General features: G+C 44.5%; 1 protein-coding gene across 2 annotated transcripts in view; it reads left to right on the forward strand.

Annotated features, from left to right (window-relative positions):
- The first annotated feature begins 358 nt into the window (after positions 1–358).
- LOC138286661 (astacin-like metalloendopeptidase) overlaps positions 359–20,676 on the forward strand; it is a 518,669-nt gene continuing 498,351 nt past the window's right edge. For both annotated transcript variants that reach the window (XM_069227126.1, XM_069227127.1), the window contains exons 1-2: positions 359–485; positions 731–755. In XM_069227126.1, coding sequence (XP_069083227.1) covers positions 387–485; positions 731–755 — 124 coding nt within the window. In that variant the 5' untranslated portion in view covers positions 359–386. The remainder of the gene's footprint in view (positions 486–730; positions 756–20,676) is intronic.

The following is a 20,676-nucleotide window of genomic DNA, read 5'->3' on the forward strand; positions in this document are numbered from 1 at the left end:
CTAGCAGTTCTCGGTAGCAGTAGTAACAGGTACTTTGCGGTAGAGAGTACCTGCACTTTTGAATTTCCATCGGAAGCACTGCCTCTAGCCACTCGTGTAATTAGTATTCACTAACCAGACATCACAGTGAGTGAGTCCGAGCTGCTGGGCTGTCAGTGAAAGGATGATAATCATGCCCGCCCCCTCCGCCGCTTGCCCCCTGGGACTCTTGCTTGCGGGCTGATCACAGGTTGTACTTCACTGTGGCATGCTGCTCCGTGAGTACGTGCTGCACATCCTGTCATCTGAACCGGTGTCGCGACCCCCTCAGTTACAAGCGGCGCCCCACGCCCCCGGGCCATCACGTCTTCCCAGGAAGTAAATAAAAGGACTTGTGTACATGACTAATGATGACCAGCAGACTCGCGCCAGCCACCATGCAGCTCAGCACATCTCTCCTGGCCTCCAGCTTGCTGCTGGGCTGGTCCCTGGGCCTTCCTCTTCCGGTGAGAGTTTGGGGCACTTGACCCTGTGGTTCTCCTACACACGAGGAAGTTTCACTTCACTTGTGTCCTTATAGATTCGTTTTCAACGGTCTCTATTTATCATGTCATTTATTTATCATAAATCCTCCTAGTTCTAAGCGTTGATTGTCTTTGCTTTTATCTGCTCCGAGACATTGGGGATGGGCGGTGCTCATGTCGCTGTGGGGATTAAATCTAACACGTGCTCGTTCTTGTTCTTTCTGCAGGCGAACGAGACGGCCGATGTGTCGGGTAAGTGCGTTACACTCTCACGAAGTCCAGGAACTGGTCCCTGTTTGTGCTCCCTGGTCTTTGCGGGATGTTGCGGGCGCTTTAGTGAGTCGGGTGTTCAGGTGATAGTGAGGCGCTTGGGTGAAGCTGAAGCCTCAGTGAGCTTCTGTTGCTTGTGTGAGCTACTTTAGGATATCTGTGCTACTGCAAGGAAGAGATGCTCTGTAAAGGCAAGGTGCGCGCGCAAGTGGGAGACACGTTCAGCCAGAAGTGGCCTGTGCTTCTCAAGTGTTTGGGTCACTCACGTACCAGGGAGCGCGAGATGGTTGAAGCGGGGAGGTTCCCTGTAGGGGAGTGCCGAGCCAGAACCGGATCAAGTGTCTGGCTGGGATCTTAGAGCCCATGCACGAACCGAGCCCAGGAAATACTTGCTATGAATGTCATGGACCAATCCACGTAAAATACGGTAAACTCTCTTCAGAATTCAAGAAGGTTTATTTCTTTAGCACGTGGACGCTTTGACAATAAAATGTGACATTATGGCATTGCACTCTTAAATACTTTATTAAATGATTAATCAATATATTTTTTTTAACACGAACAGTTAGTGCACCTAGATCCTACAGGCAAGACAAGACGCCTGTCATGTGAACCGTGTAGAGGCCCAGCTTATTACATAGTAGCATTCCTTATGTTAAGGCTTTTTTTTTAAACCTATTTGTGCCCCTTTAAACAGCTTTTATATAGAGCATGGGTACTCACAAACATTTTCTCAGGGGCCGCACTGTTTGGTCTGTGATGTGACCGAGGGCCGCATTGATGCCAGCAGGGTAGCGGTCGGAGGGCTGGGGGTGGGGAGAGGTAGTGCTAAGGTGGTTGTAGAGAAGCTTACACATCTAGTGTCTGAATTGCACAACCGGAAACCAGAAACAGGTATAAATTCCGGCTTCTACACTTAACCAAATTGTGTGATCCTAGGCAAATGTTTTGTTTCTCTTTACCTCCTTTATTCCTTTTTCTTCATCATCTCATATAAAGACCTTGAAATACCTCATCAGAATGTATGCTGTATAAAACTTTGTGTCTGATTTAAGAAACTATAATGTTGTTCATGTATAATAGAAACCCAGGCCTCCCAAAGAATTCACATAACAACTCAAGGTTCTGCAAGTTGATGAAATCCACTTTTTAAATGTCAGTCAGATGATACTTTTATACTTTTGCTGCAAAATGTCTTTAATAATAAACGTGTTTCTAAAGTTAAGAGGTCCTGGACACCCTGGTTACTCCCTTTCTTAAACTTCAAATACCCTCCAAATACATACTTTCCTGTTTATTTAAAAATTGTTTTCGTGCTAGTGCCGAGTCGAATAAACAGCAGCACAGTGCTGCTGTTGACCTGGGGGCAGCATGTAAATGTCAGAAGGGCCGCATGCGGCCCCCGGGCCGTACTTTGAGTATCACTGATATAGAGCGTCTCAACCTGAAAGTATTGCAGCTCTTTACATAGGGTCACCGATCGTTGTTTGGAACGGGTAAATTAAGTCATTTTCTCAGAACATTGAGTGGACGTCGAGACTCGAACCGGTTTCCCAGGTCCAAAGTCACCAGCTTTGGCCCAACGTCCATATTCAGAGCAGGGGGAGGAGGCAGGCAGAAGCCACATTGAAGCTCGGCTTCTTATGGGCTCGAGGTTCCAACAGGAGCTCGAGCTGAGTCAGAGCCAGGCTTCAGGCTCGAGCTTTCAGTGGCTCGCGCATCCCTAGTTCCTTGGGGAGGCTGCTTGATGAGTGTGGAGGTGGCCTGAGTGTATGAGGAAGTGCCTGCTGGGCTGAGGTGTGAGGCTACTGGGAGGACTGGGGAGCGAGCGAGTTACCCCCAGACACCCGGCTGCAGCATAGGGGCAGCTCAGACTGACATGGAGCTGGTCTAGGGGTGCATGTGTTCGTGGGAAGCCAGGGGGTACCGTAGATCGGCCACAGTGAGAGGCAGAGGGAGGCCTTATCCAACTAATGGCTCGTACCTGAATAAGTGCTTAATTTGTAAATAAAAACGTGCCGGTGCTCAAAGCTCTAATCTGAAACACGCGGTTGCCACAATTAAATGTGCGAGCACGGAATACAGAGGCAGAGTAACCCTGAAGGCATCGCGGGCCTCTTTAATCTATTTACAGGCACCCAATGCACCTCCAGCTCACTCTGGCAGCTTTCTGCTTTCTAACTTTGTGACGTTTTTTCGCTTTTCTCTTCCTCCGTCTTTCCCATATGTGTCTTTGGCTCGCAGCAAATCCTTGAGGCAGAAGAATAAGCCCCGGCCCGCAAAAATAAGTGCCGGTGCTCAGCACCGGAAACAACAAGCACAAATTAAGCACTGACCTGAATGCACTCTGCGACCCGGCGGCTTCTTTCGTACTGAGCAAGTTGTGCGGGAACGCAAGCTTGTTTCCCACCTCCCTCCGCGCACCCTCTTTCTCTGCCTCTCACACTCTGTTGCTCTCCCTGTCTCTCGTTCACTCTCCGTTACTCACTTAAGCCTAGTAATGAGCGTCCCCCAATCCTGCTCTGCACCTATCCCCGGGGGCCTTCAGAGCGGGGTCTCACAATGTCACGTTCATGTTTTTTTAATGTTGAGGTAGATTATTATGTTCACCTGAGGCAGCAGTCCTCACTACTTTACGTGAAAGTAGACAATTTTACATCCCTCATCAAATACTTTCCTCTCGCTATCTCACTTTGTCTTTCCTCTCCGGTCTCAGTAACCCTCTATCTCTCTATTATTTACCTTCATTACGGGGACAGCGATAATGACTGCAGTTATGGTTCAGACCCACTCTCCACGGGGAAGGTACTTTATGTTGTGTTTATCACTAGAGCACAGTCAGGCAAATCTGCACCAATGTTGGGACCATTTTCTGTATCTAGTATTGTAGTATGCAAGGCTTCACACACCTCCACTGCGAGGGAAGGAATTTAAGGAGTGGGACAAACATCCGCACTAAGTTTTGCGATGCACTACAGCTTAAAATACCGAACAGGAGTGCTTAATTTGTGCTTGTTGTTTCCGGTTTTGAGGGCGGGGGCCTATTCTTCTGCCCCAAGAATTTGCTGCGAGCAAAAGACACATATGGGAAAGACGGAGGAAGGGAAAAACGAAAAAGCATCACAAAGGGAGAAAGTAGAAAGCTGCAAGAGTGAGCTGAAGGGGCAGGGAGTGGCTGTAAATGGATTGAAGAGGTCCGAGATGGATCAGGATTACGCTGCCTCAGTATTCTGTGCTCACACATTCAGACACGTGTTTAAGAGGAGGGCTTTGGGCACCGGCACCTACTTATTTACAAACCAAGCACTGCCGAACAGCTTTACATCAAACTCGCATTAACGTAGAACATCACGAAAAAGTGTGCTTTTTATTGTTTCATGCAATCTGTTCAGTAGTTTTTGGGCTATTCGCATCTTAAAAATAAGTCATACGGCTTTAAAAGGGTCTACATCTTGTTATCTGGGTGCATCTTCATTCGATTGGGTACAGACAAATGAGTCACTGCATTACAGGTAGGGTGACCACCTGTCCGTAAATTACACGGACTGCCTGTAATTTCGCCCGTTGTCCGTGATGAAAGGTTTAACGGACAGCATTTGTCAGCAATTTTAGCCTTTCACCTAAAAGACAACGAGGCAGGGCGAAATTACGGGCAGATGAGTTTCCCCAGCTGGGATGAAAGGCAGGAGGTCTCCTGTGCTCTGAGGGAGGGAGGGGCAGACAGATAAGAAAAAGACCTTCTTGCCAGAGGGTCTCCTTCCCTAAAGAAATGCAAATGTGGACAACTGGTGAATCTGCAAATGCAAAGGGGCATGAAAACCTGCATTGACTTTAATCAAAGGAGTCACTTGAAGCTTTCTGATCACAAGTTATTCGCTTTTAGAGAAGTTCTGTAATGGTGTTCCAGGGTGAGCTGTTGTGTGTGTGGTTTTAATGGACTGTTAGAAAAAAATGTTAGTACTAGGTTTAAACTGTACATTATTCAAATCTGTATTTTAGAAGGACTTTTTTTATTTAACCAAAATGTATTTGCGCATTTTGTAGCAGCCTATATTATGATGTAATTGTATTTATATAGCGCTTACTACCCCTAACAAGGCGTCAAATTCATGTTTATAATAAGGACTTACACATTCACAGTTTTCAGGGACCTCGGTACCGCATAGTACTAATAAGCATTGGCAAAGCCAATAGGTCTCGTCTAACCAAGAGTTATTGGCTTTGCCAATTAGTTTTAGCAATGTATACACGAGTGGCAGCTGTTCAGCATGGTTAAAGTTAGTGGTGTGGAGTGGAGTAGAGTCACATAGGAGCAGTGGCGTAGAGCCCAGTGGTGCGGAGTACAGTGCAGTGGGTACAGTGCAGGTGTTTAGAGTGCAGTGGTTTAGAGTGCAGTGGCGTGGAGTGCGTTGGGCAGAGTAGAGTGGCGTAGAGTGGCAGAGAGTGCAGTAGTATAGAGTGGTGCAGTAGCATTGAGTGCAGAGTAGGCTGGCATGGCATAGAGTGCATTGGCATAGAGGAATGTATGTCGCAACAACGCATGCTGGAACCACACATGCCTAAACAATGCAGTCGGAAGAACGACCGCGTTGTTACCACTAATACCTTTACCACGAATGCCTTAACAACGTTTTTTCATTGTAAAGGCATTCCTGGTAAAGGCATTAGTGAACGGCATGCATGGTTCCTGCATGTGACCCCCCTGGTCCCCACACCCCGCACCCAAACATTACCCCGACGCCCCCACCCCGCCCCTAAAACCTAAAACCACCCCAACCCCCCACCCCGCCCCTTAAACCTAAAACCACCCCAACCCGCCCCTAAACGTACTGCGACACCTGCCCCTAAAACCTAAAACCACCCCAACCCCCCACCCTCGCCCCTAAAACCTAAACTACACCAACCCCCACCTCAAAAAGTAAAAATACCCCCACCCTCCCACCCCCGCCCCTAAAACTAAAAATATCCGACCCCTCCTCCACCGCCCCTAAACCTAAATCACCCCAACCCCCAACCCCTAAAACTAAAAATACCACGACCCCCCACCCCTGCCCCTAAAACAGCCCCAGTCCCACCCCACTTACCTGATCACATCGTCCTCTTCAGCCGACTCCCTTCTTCTGTGCCATAAACACGCATGTGCGTGGTTAAGCACATGCGTTGTTAAGGCACGGAACAAGGAAGTTGTGGTTAACGAAAGCGTTGTTCCGCTTTCGTTGTCCACGACTTCGTTGTTCATGAGTCGTGGTTAAGGCAGCTTCCCGGCATAGAGTGGTGAGTGGTGCAGTGCAAAGTAGAGTATAGTGGTGTAGAGTGCATTGGCATAGAGTGCAGTGGCATGGAATGGCGTTGGGCAGAGTAGAGTGGCATAGAGTGCAGTGGAGTAAAGTGGCATACAATAGAGTGCAGTAGTGTAGAGTGGTGCAGTGGCATAGAGTGAAGAGTAGACTCGCGTGGCAGAGAGTGCAGTGGTGTGGAGTAGTGTAGAGTGGTGCAGAGTAGAGTATAGTGCTGTAGAGTGCAGTTGCAGAGAGTGGAGTGATGCACAGTGCAGTGGCATAGAATGCAGTGGCACAGAATGCAGTGGCGTAAAGTAGATTGTTTCACAGTAGAGTGAAGTGGCTTTTGGTGAGGTGCAGTGTAGAGTGGAGTTGCGTTGAGTGACATAGAGTGTGATGGCATAGAGTAAAGTGTTGTAGAGTGCCGTGGCATAGAGTGCAGAGATGCAGAGTAGATTAGAGTGATGTACATATGTTAAAGAAACACTAACTACATTTTAACATTTTTTACGTTTTGTTTGTGCAATTTACATCCTAAGTATTTTGAAGATTCTATATGTACTTGACACTTAGGGATAACCCAAATTACTAGTTTGGCTTTTGCTCAATTTCAAAACTATTTAAAGACATGGACAAAGCGGGCAATTGCCTTGCACAATCTTGCAAGGGGTCTGGCCCCTGCTCACTCTTCACAAGCAGGAACAGCGGATCATTGCACCAGAAGAGTTTGACAAGGTGGATGGGTGTTGCTTGTTCAACCACTTGAGAGTGCCTCTTCTGTTTCTCTCCGGTGTGCAGAGACAACTCCCCAGGTACCCAATACCTTCCGATAGTCTTGGTGGACCAATCTTGTTTGATTTTAGGAATTGTCCCACATTGTTCTTCTCTTCCTTATTAATCCGGTACTTAGCAACAACCCTTTGAATCACTTGCCGTGAACCTCCCATTTTGTCTCAATTTCATCTTCCTCTTTTTTATCTTTGATTGGTTGTCTGGGCTCCCGTTTCTGAGATAAATGTAGAGTCCCACACATACACTCTAGTGCTGTGAGACTGCAGGGAAGTTGTGGGTACCTCACATCCTGACATTAGGTGTGAGACAGTCGCTCACACCATCTGCCCTGCCTCATTATTTTTTTTTTAGGTTGAAAGTCCACGGGCGGTTGGGGTGAGCCAGATGATTTTGCACAATTTGTTTAAACTAGCATAAGGTTAGTTACCTTAATGTTTCCCAAACTGTTTGCCAGGAGTTTTAAAATGTACAGAAACATAAGCAAAAGTTTGCTGTTACTTTCTCTTCAAGAAAGATTGGGTAGATTTGGGTAGGGGCGCACAGTGCTGAAGGGCAATAATTTACTACTAAACAAGGACGTACTGTGAGACCTGAATGTAGCACACCAGGAGGCAATTACAAAAAGACCACAGTGAATAAATAGTGCTTGTGTTAAAAAAGAGTAAATAAATGCAATGACAACATAGTGAGGCGTGGCCTCTCTTGAGTCTGTCTGTAAAACTGACGTTTGAGCTTGAATTTGTGTCCTGAATTTTGACCCTTTATCCTGAATTTTTGTCCTGAATTTTGACCCTTTGTCCTGAATATATTACAGTCCTGTCCAGAATTTGCCTCAATGCCAGGTGGTTACCCTAATTACAGGTGCTATTGAACTCACTCCATCTGTGGTACTCTTTCAGGACAATTACATGAGCATTCATTACATAGTACGAGTCATTACATCACAGGTTAGTATTGATGGACCATCCAGTGAATGATTTCACAATACAACTCAAAATCCCTGCGGACATCACCAATCTAGGAAGAAGCCCATATTTCACAGTGAATTGTGAAATATTTTCTATATATGCATATTGTACAATAAATGTTAACCATGTGATACATGTATATATTTTTAATAAATGCGAAAAAGGAGGAGTTGCACCCAAAGAGATATAAACATTATTGATCACATCGATCCCATATGTCTCTGACCAAAAGGGAATCATGGCGGCACTCAGGTAGATTTATTCACGAATCGTTATTTACGAGGAAAAAAAATGCACCCACGTGGCTGATGCGTTTCAGCTTTTGCCTTCCACTGGATACTATGCTTGCAACTATTTCAGCACACATATGTACATGCACATATCCTGTTCGTTTCTTCATGTCCTTGTTCTAGTCAACTGGACCGCACAATAGAAAACACCAATTCATCATGAAGAGTTTTCACTTCTTCACACAACATATATTTGCACTTGCACACCACATCATGTTTATAAAATTCATTTCTCATTATGTGTCAGTCTCCTCCTCGTCCTAGTGTTAGTTGAAGTGCTACTGCCTAGCGCAATTACAGCAGTGACTGATGTAAAGTGACAGTGCAATGGTGTCTCTCACCCTTAGTTTCCTTTAAAGTGCTATCACCCTATATTCTGAATGGACATAAAGAGCATTGCTATATGTAAAAAAATTGACATATGTACTATCGGACCTGTATAAAGACCATTAAATCCTAGATTAAATGTCTCACGGTGTACAAGACAGACACTATTTTAAAGTGCTAATACATAATGCAAATCTAAATCCCAATCTTCATTTGACAGCGATTTACGATAATTTCAGTTGATCAGAATGACTGAACATTTTTGAGACTGGTTGTACTTCTCTATTATCCAAACGCAAATTATACTTTCAATCATCATATGTCAAATGGCACAGCACCACCAGTGTTAAAGTGCTGCTGCTTATGCATTTACAGCTGCATTGTTATAAAGGACAATGCAATATTACTACTTACTCCCGGCTTCAATTGAGGTGCTGGCACCATAAGCGCTGAGTTAGTATAAGGCAAAAGCGCATTGCTACATCTAAAGAGATACATATGTAAGCTATCAAGGCGATACAGAAGCCTTAAATCCTAGACTCACTCTTACAGGATGTATACCACAGACGCCGCTAAGTGCTGATGGATAATACAAATCTTAACCCCAATCTTCATTCAATACCAATCCAGGATCTTTTCAGTTACTTAGAGCGATTGAAATGTTGTTGCAGAAAAACGTGCATCTCAATTATCTACATGCAAATTAGCACCACAAATGTTCCTGATGCCACAACCTTCCTGGAGTTAAAGTGCCATGCTAATCTCTTTTTATGGTGTGCACATCCCATTTGTAGCAGACAAAGATGACATCCACTTAATACATGGCACCTTTCCTAAAAGGATATTAGGATTAGGTGACACATTTTATATGTCTGAGCATGATATGATATGATATGCTTGTAACTCATATAAAATACATATTCAATAAATCATGAATCCAAATATAATGATAATGACAAATTTCAATTTCAATTTCACTTGTTCACATGGATCACATCTAAATTTCGGAGTTCAAAGTTCATATACTTAGTTGGATCCCAGAAGATATGCATAATTTTCCTGTGTTCTGCTAGTACTGGCAATATCACAAGGATAAAAAGTACAGTCTTAAATATATCTTGTATTACAAATCAAATCAAAATAATCATTTCTCGTGCAAGGGGCATCAAGTTGTCCTTTTGCTGCCTGTAATGAGTATGTTGAACACATGAGCCAGAGTTCATAGTCAACAGGGAGTATATGAATTGCTCATTACTGATCACCTGTTTTGACTCATAAGTGTACACCAATTCCACATTCACATTATGTCCCCAAGGGTGTTCTGTTCCTAGTAACAGAAGTATATAGTGAAGTAACATCCATGGTGACCATGATGTATGTTTGTTTCCATGTCAAGTTGTTAATTGCCCATAGGAAAGCTGACATATCTTTAATACACAAAGGTAAAGTCATAACATATACTAGAAGAAAATGATACAAATATCTGAAGGTGTGTTCAAGTAATGCCCCGATGGAGCTCACAATTCGTCTTCCTGGTGGATTTTTAGGAGATTTATGATTTTTTGGGAGAAAGTATATTGTTGATGTTTTTGCTTGAACGGTTTTCAAATAATTATATTCCTCTGTTTCCAGTAACTTCCTCTCTTTCCAGATCAATAGCATCTGATGACATTGTGTTGTTTAGCAATTTCTGCTGGGTTGATACCATTTGAATGCTTGTCTAAAAAATAAAGGGCCGATGTCATGGAAAGCCTTGTAGGCTATGCAGAGAACCTTAAACTTTATGCAGTTCCTGACTGTCAGCCGATAAAGCCTTCTGATGGCCTGAGGGACTGACTGAAATTTGTAAATACCTAAGAGCAATCTGGCTGCCGCATTTTGCAGGGTTTGCAATTTATACAGATATCGTTCTTGCAAAATTAGGTACAACCCATTGCAATAGTCTAGTTTTGACAAAAATAGGGTGGTATTTATGGTTTTCTTAGTGTCTGAGGGGATGAATGGGAGAATTTTCTTAATCGTCCTTAAGATGTTAAATGAGGATGTGATCACTGATATGGTTTGATTACCAAAATTCAGCCTATCATCAGCCATAACGCCTAGGTTCTTTGTTTTCTTTAACTGAAATTGAGGGTGGTCCCATCTCCAGTGGCCAACAGGGTGGGGCCCAAAACTAGGGATTATTTCCAAAAACAATGACCTCGGACTTAGCTGAGTTTAGCTTTAGGCAATGATTACTCATCTAGACACTAATTGCATGCACACAGTCATGGGACTTAACACAAATGATGTGTTTACATTATTGTATGCTGATAACACAGTTTGCATGTCATCAGCATAAAAGGTAAGGGAGAATCCAAAGGATTGAATCAGCGATGCTAGCTCTGTTACGTAAAGGTTGAACAATGTAGGACTAAGCAAAGACCCTTGCAGGACCCCGCATAGAAGAGGTGTATGAGTCCAGGGTGAGTTTGTTCTCTTCCTTCCAAGAAGGAGCTCAGAAGGGTGAATGCCTTCTTTTTAATCCCTAACACCTCAAGATGGTCAATTAAAACAGTATGGTCAACTTTATCAAAGGCCAATGATAAGTCAAGGAGAATCAGGGGCGCGGTTCCTGCCTTATCCAATGGCACCCTTATTTCCTCAGTTGCCTTGATCAGAGCGGTCTCGGTGCTGCGTCCAGGTCTGAACCCAAACTGCATTGGGTCAGAAGATTTTTATCTTGGATGAATTGTACCAGTTACTGATTTATCACTTTCTCTGCAATTTGTGCAGGAAGTGGTAGGTCGGAAATGGGACAATAGTAAGTAGGATCTTCAGGGTTTAGGCTCGTTTTTTTCAAAAGAGGAAAATTGAGGCATTTTTTCAAAGTGATGGGAAATGCCCAGCCATAAACATTGAGTTACAGATGCTGGTTAAGTTAGTAGCTATGGGCCCTGGAACCAGTTTAACCACTGAAGGCAGACAAGGGTCTGTTGGAGGCCCTGATTTGGTAGAGTGAATCAGCCTGACCACCTGGTTACGTGTAACTGTGGAGAATTTAAGAAAAGCTATTTGTTCAAGTTCATCATGAGTATTTATTTTGTCATCAGTGGCAAGATTTTTATAGGTTTCATCCCTACAGGCTAGATTGTGATTGATGGTGAAATTCAAATAGATTTGGCAAATATCACAGAAACAGAGGGCAAGCGAGTCAAAAGAAGTTGACTACTGCTCACTCCTTTGTTGCCGGGAAATTTGGTGAGTTTAGTGATCACCTGGAATAATTCCCTAGCGGAATGTTTTGCTGATTCAAACTGCTGCGTGTACTTGGACTTAGCAAGTTTATATATTTCTTTCTCATTTGCACTGTAATGTGACCTCCATTTTCTTTCAAGCCTTCTACAGTTTTGTTTTTCCTGACAGAGTGCATCTGTAAACCAAGGATCAGAGGGTTTCTCCTACCGCCATTGGTTGATTTGAGGGAGACTAGCTTAGAAATAGCTGAGTTTAACCATTCTGAGTACTCCTGCATGGCTTGTTCAGGATCCTGGGAGAAGTTGGGCTGCATGCATAAAAGTTGCTGAGTTAGTTGTCTGCTGTGAATTTTATTCCAGGCACAATGGCTGATTGGACGATCACATTTCTTATTAGGTAGGGCTATCTGTAAAATATTGATTTCAAATATAATTGCAAGGTGGTCGGACCAAGATAGTGGCATGAAGTCTTTTACTACAACATGAGGGTTATTTGAGAAGATCCTGTCTAGCGTATGGCCAGCCAAAGGCGTGGCTGATGAAGTATTTGCGGAGGTCAAGAGCGTTCATAGTTTCCAGGAGAGCCAAAGAGTCTTTGTCTCCGGGGGACCTCAAGATAAAAGTTAAAGTCCCCTACGATGGTGAAACCATTAGCCCAAACCTTGGCTTCTAATTATGAACCAAAGGATTTTAAAAACACTCCTACGACCAGGAGGGTGGTAAACGAGCAGTCTCCTGAAAGATTGTTTTTTTGTGAACTCAAAGAAGAAAGACAGAGCTTCACAATCCGAGGATGATGCTGTGTCAAATTTGATTTTAAGGAGATCTTTATAGATAATGCATAATCCCCCACCCCTTTTCAGAGGTCTATCTAATCTATAAATAGAATAATCCAAAGGGGTCACAGCTATTTGGTCCAGATTGGAGGATGCGTTCGTCCAGGGTCCAGTTACAATCACCATGTCGAGATGATGACTATCAATAAAATCAGCAAATTCGAAACAATGTTTAACTAAGGAGCGGGCATTTATAAGTGCACACCGCATTTTAATAATTTGATTATTAGAGGTGGAGAAACATCCAGACATATGAGTGCCTTGCTGAATCACATGCACATGTAATTGGAAACCACAGTTAGCATAAATGGTATCAAGAACAGGAGGAAGTTCTGCCAGATTCATACAAACACAATCATGGGCTGAGGGATTGAGAGAACACAGTTCCTTCCTGGAATATTGTTTCCTAGTGGCCATTTGCAGGGTGAGAAAAGCAGGGGTTCCATTTTAATGTCTTTAAGAGGACTGATTTTCAATAATTCATAAAGCTGGTGACTCCTCAGTTGTCTTATTGCCTCCATCAAATACTGTACTCTGTCCATTATAACTATATTACCACTTTTCTCAGATACCTTTACTATACTATCATAATTATGTCTCAATTTTTTAAGCTCATGCCACTCCACTTCAGTCATATTGTTGTTCCTATTTGAGCTCTTGGCTGTATCCTTATTAGTATGATGTCTGCGAACTTTGTTGATATCCTCCACTGTAATCTCATAGAAAATATTAATTTTGTTTCCCGGAGGTAGCTGAGGGCGTAATTTGCTTTTCTGCCTTAAGTTGGTTGGACAAGATGAGTCTGTTTCAAATCCTATTTCCCCTATATTGTGTACCACATTATCCATGTTGTCATGGGCATTCTGTACTAGTGTGTTGTGCTCTAAATGATGTAACTCCATTAGGTCTAGGACTTCTGTGATTGTAAAGAGGGAATCTGATTTACCTTGAATATTATCATGCAGTTTTAAGGGTATAATTTCAAAGTATTTCTTCCATTTCAGTTTCCTGGTGGATTTGCACAACTCGATCCTGAAATCAACAAAGTTTTCATTTTCAATAGGTCAGAAAGTTAATCCACAATTTCAAACTCTTAGTTGGATATTGGATAATTCATGTGATGAAATATTGATCACTAATCGTTTCTCATCTATTCCATTCACTATTCTTTGTATTTCTGTCTTCTTTTTTCCAATTCCCTCTCCACGTTCTACACCTCATCTTCCTCTTTTTGTTTGTTTGCCCCAGGCATTCTTCCTCCTAATCATATGGATCAGTTTCATTTTCTATAACAAAAAAGACATTTGTTCTAGGAGTCCCTCATCTGTTGAAGTTGCTGGATCTGAGCTGTCAATATCAATATCAAGCTGGTCTTGATTCAAAAGAAAGAGGTGGGGTGGTACCTCCTTTTGTTTTCTGGTTGCTAGGGTTTGGAAGGCTCTCCCTCAGCATCTCCACCTCACAAAGGATGTACATGCATTCAAGCAAAATCTCAAGACTTGGCTTTTTGGTGCAGCTTATCAATAAATAACAGAGTCTGCAGGTTGGTCAGGTTTTGTATTCAGGGGTAGGGCACTCATTGAGTAGCTATTGCACTTTTTAAATCCTTGTGAATTATTAATTGAATTTTGTATCAATACATTCTTTAATTCTCAATGAATCATACGTCCTTGAGAAAGTGTAAAGGCGTTCATATTGGAAATCCAATCTCTCCTGATTAAATTTCTAAGCTTTTTTTGTCTCCTCTTCATATTTTTTTCAATGTGTTTTCTAACTTCTCAAGGAGGTTTTTAATTATATCATCATCTCGAGTGCTCAAGTTCCTTCATAAGTTTCTTTTTTTGTGGTTTGTATGTCCACCTTTCTTTTGGCATGTTTGATGAGAGTTTCCATTAAGATGACTGGGCAACCTTCTGTATAACCTCTCCATTTCTCTAGTAGATCTTTGTCCATATAATTAAATTAGGGTATTATTATAATTCTTAATTCTCTCAATATCTTTCCACACTCAATATATTTCCTCAATTATGACATCTCCAAACATCTATTGAATTCCTGTATCCTCACCTTTTCCAGTTGCTTCACAATTTGAGCTGGTGTTCTTTTCTCTGCTATGGCATCTCCCTCAATGGTATCAGTTGGAAACTTGGTATTGCTAAATGCTTCTGGAGCTGCTTGCTCCCTTCTGCTGTGTCGATCTGCCATTGTACTGGCTGATGTAAACTTACAATATCTTACATGTTTAAATTTTTTTTATTGATATGTGCTAAGACACTTTGGGCCTGATTACAACTTTGGAGGAGGTGTTAATCCGTCCCAAATGTGATGGATATACCACCAGCCGTATTACGAGTTCCATAGGATATAATGGACTCGTAATACGGCTGGTGGTAAATCCGTCACTTTACCGTCACTTTTGGGACATATTAACACCTCCTCCAAAGTTGTAATCAGGCCTTTTATTTGCTCATACCCAGATCTTTTTGTAGGTTAATCCTGGTGCAACTGTGTAATTATCCCAGTCCTGTTTGTGTTTGGTCAGTCATACTATTTGTAGTATTAATGTTTATGCCATTTCAGGTCACAAACTTGGGGCGGATTACAGCACAGTTCCCTATTAAATATGCATATTGTGCAATAAATGTCACAAATGTTTTATTTATATGTGTGTATGTGTATACACATATATGTATTATGTATATATAGAGACTTCTATCCACAGCCCCTTGTGTCAGACTGGATTTGGAAGATGTTTTGTGAGCAGTACCCCTGCATGCTGGTAGGTGGCATCGGTCAACTCCATACAGCGTTGGCACCCGCACTGGAAGTGATGTCTGCATCACCTATATAGGTCCTACCTCTGCGCGTTGACGTTGTTCTTTTCTTTCTGCGCCAGTTAGCTCTGATCCGGACCCTCCATCGTACAACTGGCTGATGGAGGATCATTTGTCCTTGCTTTGCGAGGAAGTCAAGGCTCTTGGCCAAGAGAGCCATAGAGAGGGTCCTGGTGCCAGAAGTAGGCTGCAGTTGTTATTCCCGCTACTTTCTGAATCCCAAAAAGGGCAAGGTTCTGCGTCCTATCCTAGATCTATGAACCCTCAACCTGTTCTTCAAAAAGGAGAGTTCAAGATGCTCACAATGGCTCAGGTCTTGTCTACCCTGGACCCAGGAGACTGGATAGTAGTGTTGAACTTGCAGGACGCCTACTTTCACAATCCCTTCCTGCCTGCCCATTAGCATTATCTGCGGTGTACGGTTGGCCACAAGCACGTCCAGTTCACGTGCTCCCCTTTGGCCTTACCAGCGCCCCTTGGGTGTTCACCAAGGTGATGGCAATGGTTGCAGCACATCTGCAGACATCAGGGGTGGCAGTCTATTCTTACGCTTGCCTAACAGGGCCCTTCTTTGGGTACTCTGAAGGGTTATTTTTCTACTCAGTCTGCCTTCTTGCGGCTGCATAATCACTAAAGTTTAATTAAATCCCCCATTGTAAATAGATTTCTGAAAGGTCTTGTACATATGTTTCCCCTTTCTCCTTTTATTATGCCTCTGTGGCACCTTAATTTGGTCTTTACACCTCCAGACTACAGGGAACCTTCTGCATTCTGCTGGGGTCACTATAAATGTGCCAAAGTCACACTTGACTTATTCTCAGATACTCCCTTTCATTGGAACTGTTCCGGACACAGTGCTCTTTTGGGCTTATCCTACTGAGCAGCAAGTCCAGGATTTTCAGAGTATGGTACCGATGTTTCAGCCTCTATCCTGGGTTTCGGTGAGACTGACTCTGAGGCTGCTGGGCCCCACCGCCTCCTATATCCTGCTGGTAAATCATGCCAGATGGCATATGCAGGCTGTGCAGTGGGGCCTGAAGTTCCTGTAGGAGCAGAGTCAGGTAAATCTCTCTGACATGGTCCAGATCTCGGAGAGCACTGCAAAAAACCTGCAGTAGTGGATCACAAACCATGATTGGGTCAAAGGCAGACTCCTCTCTCTTCCCCAACCAGACCTCACAATGGTGACAGATGCATCACTTCTGGGATGGGGAAGCCACCTGGGAGAGGTGGAGATCAGAGGACTTTGGTCTCAGGCGGAATCCAAACTTCACATCAGTTTGCTGGAGCTCTGGGCGATCTGGCTAGCATTGAAAGCAGGTGTGTGAGAGTATGCCTGGGTCTGAGAGTAGGCATGAGAGTGTCTGGGTGTGAGAGGGTCTATGTGGGTGTAAGAGTGGGTGTGAGAGTGTCTGTTTGGGTGTGAAATTAGGTGTGAGAGGGTGTCTCTGGGTGTAATAGCAGGTGTGAGAGTGACTGTGTGGGTGAATGTCTGTGTTGGTCTGTAAGAGCACGTGGGAGAGGCTGAGTGGCACTGTGAGTGAGTGCATGACTCTCTGAGTGGGTCTGTGAGTGAGTGTGTGAGTCTCTGAATGGGTCTCTGAGTGGGTGCATGAGTCTTTGAGTGGGTCTGTGAGTGGGTGTGTGAGTCTCTGAGTGGGACTATGAGTGGGTATGAGTGTTAAAGTGGGTCTGTGAGTGGGGCATGTTTGAGTAGGACTGTGAGTGGGTATATGAGTATCTAAGTGCATATCTGAGTGAGTGCATGAGTTTCTGAGTGTATCTGTGAGTGTGTGCATGAGTGTCTAAGTGGGTCTGTGAGTGGGGTTGTGAGTCTATGAGTGGGTCTGTAAGCCGATTTTGGTCCGAGGACACCATTCCCCGGGCCTGGCCATAAATAAATGGAGGAGGGGGGGCCACGCAACCCCCCAGGTTGAATTTGGCCCCAGGGCCCCCCACATATATTTTATATTTAGCCTTGGGGAGGTGGTGGTCCCTGGGACTGTGGCGGAGGCCATACGGGCCTCCCCCATTAGAAATTATTGTTTTGCCCCAAGGAGGTGGTGTCCCCAGGGTGCAGGGGGCCGCACATCCCCCCGCATTCCTCAATATCATCGCCCTCGGGAGGTAGGGAGTCCCTTGTGACCCTCTCTGTTTTTAAGCCCCCACTGCCTACAGGACCTCGACCACCTGCGTGGGGGGGATGAAATAAAAGAAAAGGGCAGAAGACTGCACTTAAAAAAAAAAAATCTTAAAAGAATCCCAGGATCTGCTGTTTTTTCCAAGATTTTTTAAAGAAAAATTATTTTTAGCCGTGGCGGGGTACGTGAAGGAGCCCTAAACCAAGGCTTGGAGCTCAGGGTGACTCTACCCTGGCCCCTTTCCTTTTTTAAAAAAAAACTTTTTTGAGGGACTTGGTTGAAGGTGAGGCCCAAAATGGCTGCAGACACTTACTTGTTGAAGTATTGGCACCTAATCAGATATTAGAACAGGGTCAGTTGGCTAGGCAGAGAATCCGCATCCCTAGATATCTATATTTTTTAAACTCCAAACCTCAAAACTGCTGAACGGATTTACACCAAATCACAAAAAGCAGGCTTTCTGGACCAAGTACTAACTTTATGCCAAATTTGGTGTAATTCCATCCAGTGGTTTGGGCTGTAGTCATGTTCAAAATCCCTATGGGAAAATGCATGGGGAAAATCTGTTTTGGGGCCCCCCCTTCTTCTCAGCCCCCCTTGATAGATCACCCCAAAACAGAAGCTGATCCCACTGAAATATGTTTTGAAAAGTTTGTGAAGATTTGTCAAGCAGCACCAGAGTTACTGGCAAAACAAAAAACGCTTCTCCTGTGGAAACTATGAGCCTCATTTCAATCTCAGCGAAGTACCAAGACCGCTGAGGTACCGCCGTGCTGAAGACCGCCAGCAGGGTATCATGACTGCAGGCAGCCCTCTGCCCTTTTTCAGACGGAGAGCCGCCAGCAGCCATACTGGCGGTCGACGGTGAAGTGAAGGCTGCTCCACCTCCACCGCCACTTCATCAGAACACCGCCCACCAAATCACAACCGATGATTCAGTGTGGCAGTGTTCTGGTGACGGGGAGCTGGCAGCGGATCAGCCCCCGTGGATCCCGTTCCCTCCCGGAGTATCACCGGACCAGGTAAGGTGATCGTCCGTTAGGGGAGGGGGCGGGGAGTGTTATGTGTTGTGTGCGTGCATTGTGGTATGCGTGTGAGTGTGTAGAGGGGGTGTGTGAGTGAGTGTATGCATGCGGTGGCTGTGTTGTGTGTATGGAAAATGTCTGCGTATGTCTGTGCCTATGTGTGCGTGTATGTCAGCGAGTATGTGTGAGTGCATGTGTAGTTGCTGCGTGAGTGTGCGTGTAGGGGGGTGTGTGTGTAAATGTTGGGGGGTGGGGAGGGGGTCCTACCACCTTTGAGGGGTGGTAGGGGGGTCGTGGTTTTGGGGGGAGGACTCTGGGGAGGGGGAGGGGGGACACCCCTATCAGTGCCAGGGAACGAATTCCCTGCCACTGATAAGGCCTACCGCCATGGATTTCGTGGCGGTACAGAACCTCACGAAATCCATGACGGTATGTGGGGTCGTGTAGACCGCCGGCGGTGTAGTGACGGCCACCGGGCTGCAGACCGAAGTCTCCAGCCCAGCGGTCTTTACCACCCTGGTGGTCGGAGTGGAGAAGTGGCGGTTTTGCATGGCGGTCACCGCCATGCTTGTAATTCCAATTTTGTTACTGCCGCCCTGTTTGCGGTATTACCGCCACTTCTCCACTGACCGCCAGGGTTTTAATGAGGGCCTATGTCCTCACTATAACTACCTACTGGCAACCGCCAGTAGGTAATATATATATACTCCGTACTGATAGTTAGGATTCCGAGCAATAAAAATGCCTTAGACTTACAATTAGTAGTCAAATTGGCACTGTTTTACGAATCACCACAAAACGTCGGCTGAGTATTTGTTAAGTAATGAATGGCAAAAACGTAGTGCTGTATTGGGCCCTGGTATATGGCAGTAGTTTTGCTGTATTCTGTGGTACATAGTGATGACAAAACACAATACTATTGGCTAATGAAAACCCTAACTAAATAGAAAGGCAGCCACATTGTGTAGACCATACTTTGGCTGTGTTCTGGGTTTCTACGTGAGATACAGCTTTTTTTTAAGGTATAGGATGAAATGAAGCACTTTACCAAAGTCTGAATAGTTAGGATTTTTTTTTTAATATGTATATATTTTTTAAGTTCTGCAGTTCTTCCTCAAAATGCCACTCTGCCCCACTCTATGACGCTTCACTTGACTCTACAGCATGCCAGTTCTACATCACTCTACGTCACTCAACATCATTCCACTCTATAATTCGCCACTCAAATGTACGATATGCCACTTCACTGTACACCATTGAACTCTGTGCACCTTCACTCTATTTGTGCTACAGTAACACAACATAAACACACATGAACATGAAGCCAGAGGATGTGAGGTGCGGCGCAGATCTGCAGCGATGCTGCCATGCTCGGGGTGTCTTGTCAGATGCGTGGACAAGTCAGCCTTGCATCAGGGTGGCCACAAATGAGGTGCTGACAAATGTACACATTTCCAGTTTAATTGGCACTTAAATGTACTTGAGGTTTTTCTTTCTTACATATATCATTGTTCACTATTGCTTGTGAGTTACCGCGGAAACTCCGCAAGCTACGGGTAGACCAAGCTTGGTGTTCTTGTGACTCAGCTGCATAATTAAAACTCTGCACTGCCCTAATTTCAGTTCAGTGATGTATACATTTTTCGTACATCCTAATTTTAACAACTGAAATACTCGCTTCAAGAAGTTTTATGTGTTTTATGCGTAATCCACCAGCCATGGGTTACATTCTGTGTGTAGTGCTGCGTGGGGGATAAACCCTTCAGAGGTTCCTGATGTGCCCGTCAGTAATGAAATTCCATCATGAATGTGGTCACACACAATTATGGCTGGAGACCAGGGTCTCACTTGATCGGCGTGAACAGCTACTTCCAGATACCCAAGGTTGTTTATGAAGAAAGTACAGCCATGTGCAGGGCACAGAGGGCATTATTTTAATGAAGTAAGACCAGGCAGCAGCATTCAGCTGCTCGTGGACGTCTGCAGAATTTCACTGAGTTTTTAGATAACCCTGTAGAATTCTGCAGAGTATAGCTCTACAAGTTGGGGGGCGTGGCCAACATGGCGACCGGAGCGGCAGAGTAATACTGCAGCTCCGTGCCTGGCCCACAAAAACATCCTGAAATCGGCACCCAGAACCTTTATCGAGGCGGGTGCCATCTGCCCGGCTGTTCG

Source organism: Pleurodeles waltl, chromosome 3_2 (assembly GCF_031143425.1).
Source record: "Pleurodeles waltl isolate 20211129_DDA chromosome 3_2, aPleWal1.hap1.20221129, whole genome shotgun sequence".
NCBI lineage: Eukaryota > Metazoa > Chordata > Amphibia > Caudata > Salamandridae > Pleurodeles > Pleurodeles waltl.